Source organism: Mesoplodon bidens, assembly GCF_964165515.1.
Source record: "Mesoplodon bidens genome assembly, chromosome: 16".
Taxonomy (NCBI): Eukaryota; Metazoa; Chordata; class Mammalia; order Artiodactyla; family Ziphiidae; genus Mesoplodon; species Mesoplodon bidens.
Genome location: NC_138173.1, coordinates 70200216 through 70216925, shown reverse-complemented (window position 1 = coordinate 70216925; position 16710 = coordinate 70200216). Strand labels below are relative to the sequence as shown.

The window sequence follows — 16710 nt, the reverse complement described above, 5'->3', positions numbered from 1 at the left end:
AATCCCTGTTTCTGTCCTCCCAGATCTCCGGATGGACCCAAGCCCTTCCAGACATGGTGATGTCTCACCTCTTCGGGAAGGTGAGCAGCGTGGCCTGGCGCTGTGTTGTTCAGTCGTGTGCTGCCAGGCATGTAGAGCGCAGAGATGGCGCAGGCACAGCAAGGGGCCACTCCGTCTGACCCTCCTGAAATAGCCCAGCGTTACTCATGCACAATCGTCTCGCCATTCCTTCTCTCTTGTTCTCCCTTTAACAGAAGTCTTTTTTTAACAGCTTTGTTGAAGTACAATACACTGCACATATTGAAATTGGACACATTTGACAAATTTTGACATTCTAAAACCATCACTGAAGCCATCACAGATGACTAACAAAATACCGTAACCCCCAGAACTTCCCCTGGGATGCTTGGGAATCCTCTCCCTCCTCCTCAGGTAATCTCTGATCTGCTTTGGGTCACTGTAGATTCATTTGCATTTCCTAGATTTTTATGTAAACAGTATCAGTTCGTGCTCTTTTATTTTTAAATCTGGCTTCCTTCACTCAACGTTAAATTATTGTGCGATCCATCCCTGGCACTGGGCGAATCAAGAGTCCGTCCCCTTTTAGTGCTGAGTGGTGTTCTGTGGTACGGGTGTACCAGAGGTTGCTTCTCCATTCACCTGTTGATGGACATTTGGGTGCTTTCCAGTTCTGGGCTCTAACAAAGCCTACAGCAAACACATCCGTGGAATTTGCTGTGTGTCAGCCTTGGTCTTAAGGACTCTATGACCCATATGAGAAGGACCTTTTGTTCCTAGTTATGGATCTATTTTTTTTTTCTCAGTTGTACATGAGGAAGCTGAGACCAGAGAGGTTGAGTGAGCTGTGTGAGGTCTCACAGCCAGCGAGAGGGGCTGGGACTGGAACCTATGAGTCTCGCTCCAGTGTGGGTTCCAGTAACCATCTGTGCCTCTGCTGGTGCCTGGCTCTCAGACGGGTTGTGGTGCACTTATCCCCACTGAGCATGGGCTGAGCCAGGCCCCTGGCAGCATGTGAGTGGTGTGTGTTTCTACCCTGTCACCCGGCCAGCGTGGCCCCTGACTCTGGCTTTGTACCTCCTGCTGGGCTGGAGGATGTACTGCTCTGATGCAGGGGTCTGGTGTGGCCCTCAAGTTGCCCAGCTTGAGGTGACTTGCTCTGCTCACTGTGTGTGGCCTACACACCACTGTTTGCTCCTTAGCTGAAGAGTGTGACCATCTGGCGTGTGACCATATGACACCCAGGGAAGCAGAGATTTTGCCGGGCTGCTGAAGTGTGCACTGTGTCTGGTCCTTGTATTAGTTTCCTGTGGCTGCTCTAACAAAGTACCACAAACTGGGTGGCTTAAAACAACCGAAATATATCTTCTCTCCGTTCTGGGGGCCAGAAGTCTGAAACCGAGTGTTGGCCGGGCCACACTCCTCCAGTGGTACTAGGGGAGGATCCTTCCTTGCTTCTTCCGGCTTCTGGTAGCCTCAGCCTTCCTTGGCTTGTGGTTTCTCACTCCAGTCTCTGCCTCCATCTTTGCACGGCTTTCTCTGTGTCTGTTTCAAATCTCCCTCTGCCTTTCTCTTACAAGGACACTCGTCACTGGATTTAGAACCTGCCGGCATAATGCAGGATGACCTCATCTCTGGATCCTTAACTTAAATTACGTCTGCAAAGACCTTTTTTCCAAATAACATTCGCAGAGTCCAGGAATTTGATGTGAAACATGTCCTTGGGGCCACCTTGTAGCCCACTAGAGCCCTCTTTCCTTTCTCATGATGCTTCTTTTCACGGTTTGCAATACATTTTCTTCACCCTGAGTGTATAATCTGAATCTGACAGCAATACGGGAAAGATCAGAGCCAGCATCTGTATTTTCTTGGAAGAGGGGTGTCAAGTATAGAGTAAGAACTTTGCCTGACTGTTCCCCAAATTACCTGGGGTATATGTTGGTACCCCCGAGTTGCTGCAACTGTGTTTCAATCTGTAACCCCAGCACAGTTCCTCGGACTATTTTTTTCCTGATGTTTTTTTGGGAAAAGCTGGTCTCTTTGTTGCTTCAGTGACCGTGGACTGTCTTGACACAGCTCAGGGAGACACTGGGCCCCCTTTTCTCCCTCTCACTCCTGATCTGGTTGTTGTCAATCACATCAGGCCCTTTCGTGAAACCTGTAGCATCCGCTGTTGTACAAATGAGAAACAGAGCAAGCTCATAACTTGTTTCTCTGTCCCAAATCACATTCAAAAAGGAGCCAGGGAGAGAGAAGGCTGTGGCCAGCCTTCTGCAAGGGTCTGGTTGGCCCTCCTGGAAATCAGGATTGCCCTTCATTCTGGCACCTTCCTGTTGCATGAGTTGGTTTTGTTTTGCAAACATGAAAAACTTCTTTTCACCTCTCCCCATTAAAAAGAAAATAATAGTAATTGCTAACAGTCGCCTCGATGTTTACTGTTGTCAGTGGGCTTTCCAGAGTGGCCAACCTCTGATAAATCCTACAGTCTGATGAAGTGGGTGATGTCATCCCCACTCTTTTCTTTAAAAGGGAGCTGAGGCTCAGAGAGGTGAAGCACTCGCCCAGCGAAAGGGCAGTGACGGAGCCAGGAGGACTGACTTCAGATCAAAACTCCTGAAGTCCGAGCCCAGAAGGGCGTGCTTGCCCCCCCAGCTTTGCGTTCCCTCTGTTCCCAGCTGATATTCAGACATCAGTCTGCATCTGGGTGCGGCTTCCGCTTTCCTGAAGGTTCCCCCAGGCTCCATAGCAGGCTCATGGAACAGGCATTACTGCCTTCACTACGTAGCTGAATAACCTGAAGAATGGTGAGGGTAGTGAACGGCCCGCGGCCGCGGTTCCCGCGAACGACCTTCTCCCGTCTGTCAATGCAGGAGGAAATGCAGACTAACGTGGAGGTGGTCCACACCTGCCGCCAGCACATCCTGAACGACATGAACCCCGGCAACCTGCACCTGTTCATCAACGTCTACAACAGGTACCAGGACGCCGCTGGGCCACACGATGGCCGCTTGTCAGGCTTATTTTTTAGGTCCGGAACGAACATGGGGCAAGAGAGGAGGGATTGTAAAATTAATATAAGATGCAGCCCCTGAGCAAATCGATGAACAGAACGAGGGTGCCCAGTAAGGGCCCCTGGGAAGTCAGGTGCCTCCTGGAGTTTTGAGTGCTTTGCAAGGAGCTGAACTTCTACTCCAGACCACCAGGGGCACACGCACGAGTGGGAACAGTCACATCGCAAAGGGTTTGCGTCCACGCCTGTGCCAACGCTGACCCTAAGGAAGGTCCGGGTGTGGGGAGAGCTGAGAGCGAGGGCAGCAAAGCACTGGGGGAGGACGGGAAGAATCCAGGGAGGCTGCTGGGAGGCCAAGGAGTCACTCCAAGGATAAGGACACATGAGCAAGGCCTTTGGCGAGGGCCCAGCCCTCTTAAGGATACCTGAGTGCTGGTCTGGGGCTCAGCTAGGGGAGGGGACAATTCGGGGCCACTGGGAGCAGCCAGGGGTTCTGGAATCTCCAGGGAACTCAGCCTGCGGCTCCCACAGAGGGGGCAGGAATAAGCCCCCTGGGCTCTGTGTCTCTCACGTGTTAATCACTGGCCTTCATGAAGGGCATTCGTGTCCCTTTCCTCTTACCCTCCACCCAGCCTCTCAGTGCAGGGGGGACTGGTAATGGCCCCAGCGTGTAACCAAAGACACGGAGGCTGAGTGCCCATTTATTCAGCAGGCGCTAAGTGAGGACTGGAGTGGGCAGGCTTTCGGCTGGGCGGTGGGCACCCAGGGGAGACGGGCAACAGCCCCTCGCTGCCCCACATGCTGCAGGGACGAACTGGTGCCTCTGAAAAACGCTATGATGAGGGTGCTCTCACCATCATTTCCTGCTGAGGAAGCGAAGGCACAGAGAGGTTCGGCATCCTGCCCAAGGTCACACAGCTAGGAAACAGAGGAACGTGATTTGAATGCAGCCGGGCTGGCTCCGGGCTGTGAGCTGGGAAAGGGTGTCTCATGGTGGGAGCTGCCAGGCAGGGAGAGGCTGGTGTCCGTCTGCAGGGGAGAGTAATGGAGCCACACTGGGTACAGTGGGAGACCATGAGAGGGTTTAAAATGAGGGAGTGAAAGGATCAGGTCTGAGTTCTGAAGAGTTGGTTTGGTTACTATGTAGAGGACTCAGAGTTGGGGGCAAGAGTGGGAGTGAGGCTAAGAGAAGAGGCTGGACACCATTCGGGAGGTAGAGGCTTCTACAGGGGCGGCGGGAAGCAGGGGCCCTCTGTAGAGGAGGATGCGATTTGTACATAAAAGGAAAAAAGCACATGGGGGACAGTGAGGTGGGGTCCATGAGTCCCGCTGTCTCTGAAGCCACTTCTATGGACCCAGAGAGGCTGGGGTGGGACCTCACACAGCTTGGGATGTAGGTGGGTGTTTGCCAGAGCGGCCAGTGCAGGAGCTCCTGGGGTCGGCTCGGTGGGAGGGGCTTCCTCCCGGGGAGGGTCTGCTGATGTAAAGGTGTGTTTGTTTGTTGTTTGCCTGTAGCCGGCGGGACCTGGAGATTGAGCGGCCGATGCCCGGAACCCACGCGGTCACCCTGCAGTGAGTTACCCTTCTCTCCTGCACCGTCTCTTTAGCTGTGCTCACCGTTGCCGGCAGCACCTTAGTTGTGAGTTTGGCAGGACTGCCCGGCCTTGTGCTAGGACAGCTCAGTCAGCGAGAACTGCGTGGATTCTGCCCAGGGATTGGGCATGGCCCAGCCTCACTCGTCTTCTCCTTGTGCAGGAATTTGGTTTGTAGGGTGTCCCCGAGAGCTGTGGGGGGAGCCTTGGACCTCAAACAAGGAATGCTAATAACCACAACTGGACAGAATTTATGAAGCCCCTACTCTGTGCCCAATACTGTGTGAGGCTTTGCTTCACAGAGCCTGGAGATGAATAAGACATAGGACCCACCCTGAAGTGCCCTATAAAGCTAGAAGGAAAAGACAGTCGTGGGTACAGCCACCTGGATTCCAACAGTAACAACTATGTCTTTTTATAGTTCCTTAAGTGAACCGTATTATTTGACCCCTGAACTCGGCACATGGCATTTTCTTTGTCAGGCGTGTCGTTTTCATCCCTGTTTTTGATTGCTGGCAAAATCCTACTCATCCTTCCTTGTGGAGAGGGTGCTTGAAAATAAAACATCAGGGCATAGACATTCTCTGCCTGAAATTCATACTAAGGTGTAAATGACTACTAACCCGTTTTTTCCTAAGAATAAAGCAGAGGATAGAGAATGAAGGTAGTAAAAAGAGCCAAAGGTACTGGGGAAAACAAAGTAATTTTTTTTTTTTTTTTTTTTTTTTTTTTAGAATTCTGGCCCCAGCCTGGCAGGGCTGGGAGCATGAGAATCTGTCAGTGAACCTTGTGTTAACTCCCCCTTGTCTCCCTGCCCCCAGGTGTCCTGCTTTGTTGGTGGTTGGGGACAGTTCTCCTGCTGTGGACGCTGTGGTATGTAGAAATCAGCCACTGGTTTCTGTGCTTAACTCAACCGTCCAATTCTGGTTACCTTGGTATGAAGTCTCCCTGCCCACCCTCTTCCCCTCCTTTGCTCCCATCAGGGCAAGTGACATCTTCTAGATGCCGTATTGGCCTTTAGTCAGAGGGTCCAGCCACCAGCCTCCTTCCCTGGTGACTGCCAGCCCTAGTGGCTTGGCAGTGGGGCCGCTGTCTCCTCTCCCAGGCCCCCTCACCTGCCGATCTGCCTCCCATTGGCTTGTTTATATGGGCGTGTTTCCGCTTGGCTTCCTGGCCAGGAGACTGTCTGCATGTTTGGGAATCAGGTGGAGCTTTCAGACCTGGTTGGAGCCTGATCATCTGGTGGGGCAGACAGGCAACTGGGGAGCGGGGCTTAGGAAAGGTTTTCTGGCTCATTTCACCCCCTAATTCCCACCTGTGATGTGGTGGAGGCAAAACAGGACTCCATCTTTCCAACACCCCCATAGCCTAGGACACGGGAGACTTGGGGGCTAGTGGGCAGAGTCCTAGAGTAGTGACATGCCTTGTGCAGTAGGCTAGAGCAGGGGCAGCAAATGTTCATTTAGTAAAGACCTGGGGTATCCAAATGAACCATGAATTTCTTGCAATCTAGTCCACTGGACATAATCATAAGATGCATCAATAAAGATATATTGTTTACATTAAGGGAGGTGATAACTCTACCATAGGCATTTTGAACATCACAGGTTACAGGTGGGTATTTTGCCCACTTCTCGATGCACTTTTAAGAAGGTCATTGACAAACTGAAGAAAGAAACCATCTTGGTGGATATGATTTCATTTGAAGAATGGTTGTCAGGACTGGGGTTGTTGGATCTAAAGAATTACTGGCAGCAGCTGGTTAAACAAGCCCATTCATTTAGTAGCTGTTTCTGGAGCACCTTCTACATTTTAACTAATCTTCACAACAGCCCTTTGAAAAAGATATTATCCCCATTTTATTGATGAGGAAACTGAGGCTCAAAGAAGTTAAGTAACTTGTCCAAGGTCACACAGCTAGTGATGGTAGGGCTGGGATTTAAAGCCACTTCTGTTGAATCCCAAAGCCCACATTCTTTCTTCCATGACAGTAGGAATACTGGAGCTACTGGTGATGGTGGCAGAGTAGCAGGGAGAGGGCGAAAATTCATGACTTTGGCTCCAAGTAGACAATTTGCAAATTTCTTCTCCCTCTTCTTGTCTAGGTGGAGTGCAACTCGAAACTGGACCCAACGAAGACCACTCTTCTCAAGGTACAGGGAAAATGATGGAGGGTTACATTTGTTCTTTCTCAGAAATCCCTAAGTTTCCTGCAAAATTGAGTTGTGCCTGATTATGGCAAAGCTGGTGGTCAGAAATCACAGAAATGGTGATTTAATATGTCTGTTCACAAATATCTATTGGGTGCTGGCTGGTAACCCAAGGCTGCAAAGATGAGGGGATCCCTCTCTGGCACCCCAGGGGTTTACGGGCTGCCGGCCATGGTGCTATGAAGAGGGATGGATAGGAATTGTGTGGGCAGGGCCTGATTCTAGACAGACTCTCCCCACTGCACCACCCTGCCCTGCTGAATGGGCCCCTGGAGTTCTGTCGCTGCATTCCCGTTGGGCTGAAGGCTGCCCCAAGTTAGCTGACCTGGAGGCTAGCCCTTGGGATTTAGTCTTGACACTCTGGGCTATAGGCTGGCCACAGCCCCACTCAGTCTCACCAAGACCTTCCAGTCCTATTTCCCCATCCTCACCTTACTGCCCAAGTGCTCCAGAGCCCTGGGCTTTGGATAAATATTCACACATGCCTGGAATGGCTTTAAGCAGTGATGGCTTTAGGTTTGGTGATTTACTGGCAACTCTGGAAATTATAGCATTTACCAAGGGTGGCCAACCAGGAGCCCCATCAGGCCTGAAGCCTTGAATCCTGCAGTTTCCTTCTGAGGGGTCTTTAAAGAGATTGTGTGTCCAGGGCCTCGTGCAGTGAATGCTTTCTGGTCAGACAGACCCTGGCCAGAATTTTGCAAGTTCCTCAAGTTCTCTCTGGCCCAGTTTCTGCCTCTGAAGTAGGACAGTCATCCCTTCCAGGGTTTTGGGGGAGCAGAGAAATCATCTACAGGGCCTAGCACAGCGCCAGGCCTGTTGTAAGCTGCAAGTAATGGTTGCCAAGAAGGCAGAGTTTAATGCCGAGACGGATAGTAATCAAAGCAGGCATGCCAGGTGACGCGGGTGTTTCCCCACCTGTATCATGTCCAGGCCCTCCTCAGCAAGGCAGGCCCGGGGCAGGGCAGCGGGCAGAGTGGATGCCCGTTTGGAGCTGGTCCACAGAGCCGGCATCCCCTCCACTCAGACCTTTGGCACTAACCAGCTTTCTTTCTCCCAGATGGCAGATTGTGGAGGCCTCCCACAGATCTCCCAGGTGAGTTACACCTGTCCCCACTCCCCAGGTGGAGGACATGTGCCTCTGTGACATGTTAACCCCTTTCCCTCACTGCCTGCTGGCCGCCCACCTTGCTATTACCTCTGATGACACATTTGGACCTGTTACCGTTTATAAAAGGCGACTGCACGTCAGGACTTCCTTGGTCCTCCCCCAGAAGCCCCTGTGGAGTAGTTGATGCTGGCGTTCACAGGGGTGAAGGGATTTGCCAAGTGGACACAGCTTGGCAGTCGTGCACTAGAATCTAGGTGTGCCTGACCCCAAAGACCACAGGCTTCCGCTGGAGCCACAGGCTCCTGGAGCCCAGGGGCAAAGCAGGGAGAGCAGAGAGGAGATGGACCAAAGGGTGTGTTTCTGTGTTTGTGTGTGTGTGTGTCTGTGCACGCACATGTGTATATGTGTGTATGTATGTATATGTATACATGTATGCATGTGTACGTGTGTTTGCACATATAAACATATCAATCATTGTGTGTTGGCTGCACAATAACTGTCCCCTCCAAGTCTCCACCCATAAATACCATCCCCCAACCTAACAAGTGAATGAATTTTTATCTCTTCTTATAATTTTCTATCATTACAGTTTTCACTCTATCTTACTATGAAATATTTTGTGCATTTTGGGTTGTCTTTTCCACCAGACTGTGCCCTGACCCTCTTTCTCCCTCCAGTCCTGAAAGGGACTTCAGAGCTTCGGTAATCCAGAGATTTCTCAATCGGATGTGTGCCTTTTTTTAGCTCTAGGTGCCCCCCCTAGTCCTGACGAGTCCCCCTGAGCTCCCTGAGAGCCTCCCTTGCAGAGTGAGCAGGCACAGGTGGCCTTGGGTGGCTCTCTTTTTTTTTTTTTTTTTTTGCGGTACGTAGGCCTCTCACTGTTGTGGCCTCTCCCATTGCAGAGCACAGGCTCCAGACGTGCAGTCTCAGCGGCCATGGCTCACGGGCCCAGCCGCTCCACGGCATGAGGGATCTTCCCGGACCGGGGCACGAACCTGTGTCCCCTGCATCAGCAGGTGGACTCTCAACCACTGTGCCACCAGGGAAGCCCCATCCTTTCTTTTCATTAATCTATCCATCATCCTCCCTTCCTTCTTTCCTTCCTTCCTTCCATGTTTTTTCATTTTCATCTATCCATTTATCCACCATCCTTTCATCCATCCATCCAGCCAGCTAGCCTGCTACTGAGGCTGAGAGTAAACTGTTATGGGGTTTGGAAAGCCCTGGGTTAATATACAAGACCACTGATGAATCATAAGACCTTGGACGGATTATTTATCTCTCCAAGTCTGCTGAGCTGTGAAATATATATGAAGATGGTACTAACCTCATAAGGTTGTCAGGAAGATGAGATAATGCTGCAAAGCCCTTAGCACAGTGAGTGGCTATGACATTCTAGACCCTGAGTTGGACACATCACTTTATCCAATGATGTCTTCTTTAGAGAAGCCCTCAGGAGTAGGTGTGGCACCCTGCCCCTATTTTATAGGTGAGAAAACTGGCTCAGACAGGTCCTGTAACTTCTGGTCAAAGCTAATTTGGGTCTCCATAATTATCCCAGAGTCTTTCCTTTACTTTTGTGTTTTGTCCTATCAACCTGAGGTGGCTTTCTGTCTTGGGCCAAGCTCTTTAAGGAAGGTGACCACAGGCACGGCTGCACGATCTGGACCTCTGGTGACTGACCACACATTCCCTCTTCTCTCTTGCAGCCGGCCAAGCTTGCCGAGGCCTTCAAGTACTTCGTGCAGGGCATGGGATACAGTGAGTATGGCCTTTCCTAGCAGGCGGTGGGTTGAAAGGCAGGTGTGGGAATTGGAACCAGGTTGGGATGAGTACAGGATTCTGTATCACCTTGGCCAGCTTCAGCTTTTTTGCAAACTGGGCAGGTCAGGGAAGAAGTATTGAGGTGTGTGGAGGACGGGCAGCAGGGCAGGGGTTCTAGTATCTCCTCAGACCATAGTGCCTCATTCTCCCTCCGTTGTTGAACAGAAGCTGTTTCACACCAGGGAATGTTTTAAGGTTTAGGTGAGGACTATCCCTCTGAGCACCAAGAAGACAACAAACAATGAGACCATGAAAATCTTTTTAATTTTAATTACATACTTTCTAAGAGACTTGGAGTGATGATGGTGTTGCTGGTAATGGCAATGATGATCATGATGATGGTGGTAATGGTGGTGGTGATGATGATGGTGGTGATAATGATGGTAATGATGATGGTGATGATGGTGGTGGCGATGACAATAATGGTGGGGGTGGTGATGGTGGTGGTGTGAGGATGGTGGTCGTGGTGGTGATGATGGTGGTGGTGATGACAATAATGGTGGTGGTGGTGTGAGGATGGTGGTCATGGTGGTGATGGTGGTGATGACAATAATGGTGGTGGCAGTGATGGTGGTGGTGGTGATGGTGGTGAGGATGGTGGTAGTGATGGTGGTGATGATGAAAGATTAATAAATCCTTTATTTTTTTCTTACTTAATCATCACAATAATCCTAGGAGATACTCTTACCCTCATTTACAAATGATGAAACTGAGGCTTTGAGAGATTAAGTAAAAAGCAGAGTGGGGATCTGTGAAAGTTCTTTGAAAACTGTAAAGCTCTGAATAAGTGGGTGATAAAGTCACTTACATTGAAGACAGAGCATGTCTTTGCTAAATCATTAGGTTTGGGAATTGAAGGATAAATAGAAGCACAGTTAAAGAACTTGGAGCTTCTTGCATTATGATTATCGTTTATTTACAGACACTTATTCACAGACACATTTTCAGAAATGCAGTCCCATGACCAGGACAGACAACACTAAGTGTAAGCACACTGCTGGGCAGCAGCCACCGTTGGTATATGTTGGTGTGTCGGCCACGGTTCCGGCCCTGATGTGGTTCCGTTGGTTCTTTCTGTCTGCTGCCTGGAATTATAATTCATGTGCCCACCTTAACAAGGAAGTCTGAGCGTCTAATCACTTCCCCCCCTTTGTGTTTTGCTGAGGCTTAAACTGTTTGCTCATTTAAAATAGTAATGTTATGTTTGGTCAACTGACTGCAGTCTTAAGGTTGGCCTCAGCTGTGTTTAGTTTCTAGAGTGGCTGAGAGTGGATGAGCCTGATTTACATGCTTCGGACAGGATCCCTGTCCCAACGTGCCCTCTTCCAACAGAAAACATCTGCTTGTGGGTCTCCTGCCTTTCCAGCCTCTCTCCCTCCGAGAAAATGTGCAGGCAAAGGCAGTAACTAGAGAAGGCCTTCATTTACCTTGCAGCCATGAATTGCAACTCGTTTATCTTGGACCTGCCCTGGGTTTAGATTTCTGCTTTGAAAGTGCATTCTGGGGAGAAAGGAAGTGAAAGGCAGGCCTTGTTTTCCCCCCCACATAAGCTTCTATTTCCAGAAAGCTGAAGGGTCCTGCAGGTCGTAGGGAAAGACAGTAGAGAGAGCTGGAGGCATCAACCAAAGACAAAGTAATCATTCATTTACTGAGTGCCTGCTCACAGCAGTGGGCCAGAATGATGAGCCCTCAGCATCCATGACACCATGCTAGGGTCACCAGAGCCCTGCAAGGTCAGTAAGCCCCCAGATCTGGGGTCAAGAAATAGGGGCTCAGAGAAAATGTGTGAGCAACAGATGTAGGATTGCTCCCAATTTTTTTCTGGATTCAGCAACTGGCTCTGTAAGAAGAGGATTCGGTACAGCAAGAATGAATTCTGTCTGTGGGTGTCTGCCACAGAAAGCCAACACCTATGCCCCTTGAGTGAATAATGTAACCCCTACATGCCTGTGTATTTATCAGCTGCCTCAGTGTGTGATATCCATTATTCAATATGGCCTTGGCAATGATGCTTCAGTTGGGTGGTGTAGTAGTTTCCCAGGGCTGCCATAACAAATCCCCACAAACTGGGTGGCTTAAAACAACAGAAATTTATTCTCTCACAGTGCTACAGTTCTAGAGGGTAGAAGTCCAAAATCAAGATGTGGGCAGGGTCATGCTCCCTCCAGAGATTCTAAGAAGAATCCTTCCTTGCCTTGTCCCAGCTTCTGGTGGTCGCCAGCAGTCCTTGGCTTGTAGCTGCATCACTCTGATCTCTGCTCTGTCTTCACATGGCTTCTCCCCGTGTGTACCTGTGTCTCCTCTTCTTAAGAGGAAACCAGCCATGGCATCAGAGTTCACCCCAACCCAGGGTGACCTCATCGTATCTAAATAGATCTGAAAAGACCCTATTGCCAAAGAAGATTACAGTCTGAGGTCCCGGTGGACATGAGTTTGGGGGGATGCTATTCCACCCAGTACAGGCAGGGGGACTTTCTGTCTTCATTCCACCTTATAAGCCACCTGCTGTGTTCAAGGGCATTTTATATATTTTTTTATTTTTATTTTTTTATTAGTTTCTGCTTTATAACAAAGTGAATCAGTTATACATATACATCTGTTCCCATATCCCTTCCCTCTTGCATCTCCCTCCCTCCCACCCTCCCTATCCCACCCCTCTAGGTGGTCACAAAACACCAAGCTGATCTCCCTGTGCTATGCGGCTGCTTCCCACTAGCTATCTGTTTTACGTTTGGTAGCGTATATATGTCCATGCCACTCTCTCACTTTGTCACAGCTTACCCTTCCCCCTCCCCATATCCTCAAGTCCATTCTCAAGTAGGTCTATGTCTTTATTCCTGTTTTACCCCTAGGTTCTTCATGACATTTTTTTCCTTAAATTCCATATATATGTGTTAGCATATGGTATTTGTCTTTCTCTTTCTGACTTCACTCTGTATGACAGACTCTAGGTCTATCCACCTCATTACAAATAGCTCAATTTCATTTCTTTTTATGGCTGAGTAATATTCCATTGTGTATATGGGCCACATCTTCTTTATCCATTCATCTGTCAATGGACACTTAAGTTGCTTCCGTGTCCTGGCTATTGTAAATAAGGCTGCAATGAACATTGTGGTACATGACTCTTTTTGAATTATGGTTTTCTCAGGGTATATGCCCAGTAGTGGGATTGCTGGGTCATATGGTAGTTCTATTTGTAGTTTTTTAAGGAACCTCCATACTGTTCTCCATAGTGGCTGTACCATTTTAAATCCTTTGGAATGGACAGTGCCGTTGATAGTACCTGGGAGCTCACAGGTTCCCTGAAGGAAGAGATGACAGCTGACCACTCTCTGTGGCCTTGGTTTCCAGCCTGTGGCGCGCGGGGATTAGCCTGGCCGACCTTGAACGTCCTCCCAGCTCTGGCAATTGTTGACCTTACAGGGTGGTGGGCACACACCCCGGCACTGCTACCAGGGCGTCAGTGGTAGTATTCCCATTTTATAGGGGGGACCGGGGGCTCAGAGAGGGACACTCCCAAAGTCCCAGAGCTGGGATGCAAGTAGCAGGTAGCAGACAGAGCTGGCATTCAGACCAGCTGTGGGTTCACGCTGCTGTGGGATCGCAGCAAGTCCTTGCTGCACCTGGGTCTCGCGCTGCACCTCTGTGGGCAGAGACAGAAACGATGGGGAGCCCAGCAGCCAGATGGCTGTGAGGATGGACAGGAGCAAAGGTGCCCAGGCGGGTGGGGCACACAGCAGGCAGCATCCCCGGTGTGCAGGTGCCTCCAGCGCTGGCCCATCCCCTCACGGGTCTCTCTCCTGTCTCCCAGTGCCCTCCGCCAGCATGACGCGCCTGATGAGGTCCCGCACAGCCTCGGGCTCCAGCGTCACGTCCGTGGAGGGCGCCCGCAGCCGCTCCCACACCAGCGAGGGCGCCCGGCTGGACATCGTCCCCAACTCCGGCGGCCCCGGGAGCAGTGCAGGGCCCAACTCCACGGAGGTGTCCTGCTAGGTGGCCTTGGGGACGGCCGCCCCTGGACTCTGGGATCGATCGCTGTAGCTGCCCTTCCTCCTCCGGCCCCTCCCCGCCCCTGCCTGCCAACCACATGTAGCTCGGTATTAATCCAAAGCTTATTTTGTACGAGTGAGCTCTGGTGAGGACAAAGTGAGATTGGGTTTGTGGAGGGCTCCCTTTCTGGCGAGGGGGGGGTGGGGTGGACCAAAGGGAAAGGAGCATCTCAGTGTCCTGTTTCCACTAGCGAGCGGCCTAGAGGCCACTGTCTCACCCTCCCTCAGAGACACCAAACTGCCAAAAACAAGAAACACAGAGCAAACACTTGATCAATCCAAGGCTAGGCTGACCTGAGCATCCTGGCGCGAAGGGACATTTTGTTGGAAGCCCGGCCCACCTACTTCCTGTTTCCCTTCCAACTAAAGAAAAAACAGACCCAGTTTCTGGAAACCAAACCCTTTCTGATTGGGAGAGGGGGAGAGCGGGGAATGGTGGCGAGCGCTTTTAACAAAGCCAAACAGGAAGCGGGGAAAGAGGTGGAATTTATGCAGAGGCTCCGAAGTGTTTGGAAGAGCAAATCTCTGTCATGAACTTGAAGAAGTAGATTTTTAACGTCTGCACATATATACACTTTTTAGTGCCGGTGCCAGAAGCCTGTTTTTCTGGCATTTTTTAAATGGACAACAGAAGCAGGCGACAAAATCTCCCAGTTTTTCAAAGAAATGGTCTTGGCAAACGTTTGGTATCGGGGGTTTGAGGCTTTGATTCTGCTGCCTGCCTCTTCCTCCACGTCGCCTACTTTCTACCCCAAATACATGGACGAGTGATTCTTTCATTCATGGGGAAGATCATGTAGATTTGTAGTTGCTTCTTTGAAACGGAGGGCCGTGCCTGGCTGTGATGCGTCTCCATGCAGTGGCTGGGGGAGGGGGGCAGGGGCATCGAGGTGGGGTGGTATTTTTGGTTATTAGATGTAAAGGATTCCTCGTGGTTGTGATGGGATCCAGTGCAGTTGTGATTTCAGTTGATCCCATCTGGTTCCCAGGAACCATGTGTGATTGAGTTAAATCTAGCTTCCAATCTCTGACAACCCGGGTTGAACCTGAACTTGACGGCCAAACATTTCTGACCTGGTGACCTTCCGGAATCTTCAGATAGAACTGTTCGCTCTTGTAGGGGGTGGGGATTCCCTTGGGGAGTGGTGGCCCAGAAGATACAAGGATTCTGGAATGTGTATTCCATGGGATTTCCTTCCCTCTCCTGCCTTCCCCTCTACCCTGCCCCTCTAACCTCTCGCCGAACGGGTGGCACCACTGACACTTCTGGGCAACGTCAGCGTAGCTGTCAAGTTCCTCTACTACTTACTGCCTTTTGATTTTTACTTTGGCTAACCGTGGGTCTTCTTATAGGAAGTTTGATCAGAGTGAACGGAACGTTGTGACTCAGCCGCCGGGACCTAGTGGTTACTGGGAGGAATAGTCAAGCCTTCTAGGTAGCTTGGGGGGATAATGAGTCCGTTTATCTGCGACCTACCCCCTGGGAAGCAGAAATGGCTGAATCAGAACAAGAAACTGTTGTGTACAAGTCTTTCCAGAGGAGTTTCTTAATGAGATATTTGTATTTATTTCCAGACCAATAAATTTGTAACTTTGCAGTGGCCTGTGTCTTTTTCCTCCGCCTGAGAGGTCGTGCATTGGGATGGGTCTTTCCTTACCTGGGGCTTCCTACCACATGCCCCTCACCTTTGGAATTCTTTGCTTTAGAGCATCCCTGTCCGGTAAAAATATAATACGAACCACAGATGTAACTTCAAATTTTCAAGTAGCCACATTAAAAAAGGTAGAGACAAGTGAAATTAACTTTAATAATTTAACTCAACATATCCAAAATATTATCATTTCAACATAGGATCAATATAATTATTAAGGTATCATGCATTCATTTCTTCCTACTAAGAAATCCAGGGTGTGTTTTACATCACAGCACATCTCAATTCAGACCAGCCCTGTTTCAAGCTCTCAATAGCTGAATAATACAGTGACAAAGGGATCAAGCTTTTCAACCTGTAATTAGAAGGAAACATCTTTTTTCACATTTTATTTTGATTATAGAAAAGCATGTGGAAGGACCACTCAGTGACAATCCCTGTAATGCTTCTGGCCCTTGTATTTTTTTAAAAAAAAATGTAGACACAACAGGTTTCGGTACAACCTCCCATTTCTATTTAAAATTAGTTTAAAATTTACAAAATAGTTGCAAAGATAGTACAGAGAGTTTCCATATACCCCACCTCCAGTTTCCCCTATTATTATTATCATCTTATGTTACTACAGTGCATTGGTCACAACAAAGAAATCAACATTGATAGATTACTATGAACTAAGTTCCATACTTTCTTGGAATTTCACTCATTTTTCCCTGTTGTCCTTTTTCTATCCCAGGATTCCGTCCAGATACCAGGTTACATTTCGTCGTCATGCCTGCTTTGCTTCCTCTGGCCTGTAAGAGAGTCTCAGACTATCCTTGCTTTTGATGACCTTGATGGTTTTGAGAAGCCCTGGTGGGGCATTTTGTAGAATGGCCTTCAATTGAGGTTTGCGTATATGGTTTTCTCATGGTTCAGTTGGGGTTCTGAGTTTTTGGAATGAAGACCTCAGAGGCTCAGTGCCATTCTCATCACCTCGTGCTGTCAGCATGATGGGCCAACGTGATTTAACACGGATGAGGTTGACTTTGATCGCCTGGCTGAGGTCGTGTTTGCCAGGTGTCTCAACTGTTAAGTTCCTTTTTCTGCTTTTCCATACTTGTTCTTTTGAAGCAAGTCCCTAAATGCAGCCCACACTTAACACCCCCCTCCTTTTTAAACAACTATCTTACTGTTTATTATATTGGTGTTTTCTTCACGTACCTTGAAGAGTTTCTTAGCATAATTAGCTGTAAACACTTTTG

At 49.4% G+C, this 16710-nt stretch overlaps 1 protein-coding gene across 2 annotated transcripts in view; it reads left to right on the top strand.

Moving 5' to 3' along the window:
• NDRG1 (N-myc downstream regulated 1) overlaps positions 1–15415 on the top strand; it is a 55401-nt gene extending 39986 nt beyond the window's left edge. For both annotated transcript variants that reach the window (XM_081258843.1, XM_081258844.1), the window contains 8 exons: positions 24–80; positions 2889–2992; positions 4544–4600; positions 5442–5493; positions 6726–6773; positions 7891–7926; positions 9651–9702; positions 13580–15415. In XM_081258843.1, the coding sequence (XP_081114969.1) occupies positions 24–80; positions 2889–2992; positions 4544–4600; positions 5442–5493; positions 6726–6773; positions 7891–7926; positions 9651–9702; positions 13580–13761 (588 nt within the window). In that variant the 3' untranslated portion in view covers positions 13762–15415. The remainder of the gene's footprint in view (positions 1–23; positions 81–2888; positions 2993–4543; positions 4601–5441; positions 5494–6725; positions 6774–7890; positions 7927–9650; positions 9703–13579) is intronic.
• Positions 15416–16710: the final 1295 nt, after the last annotated feature.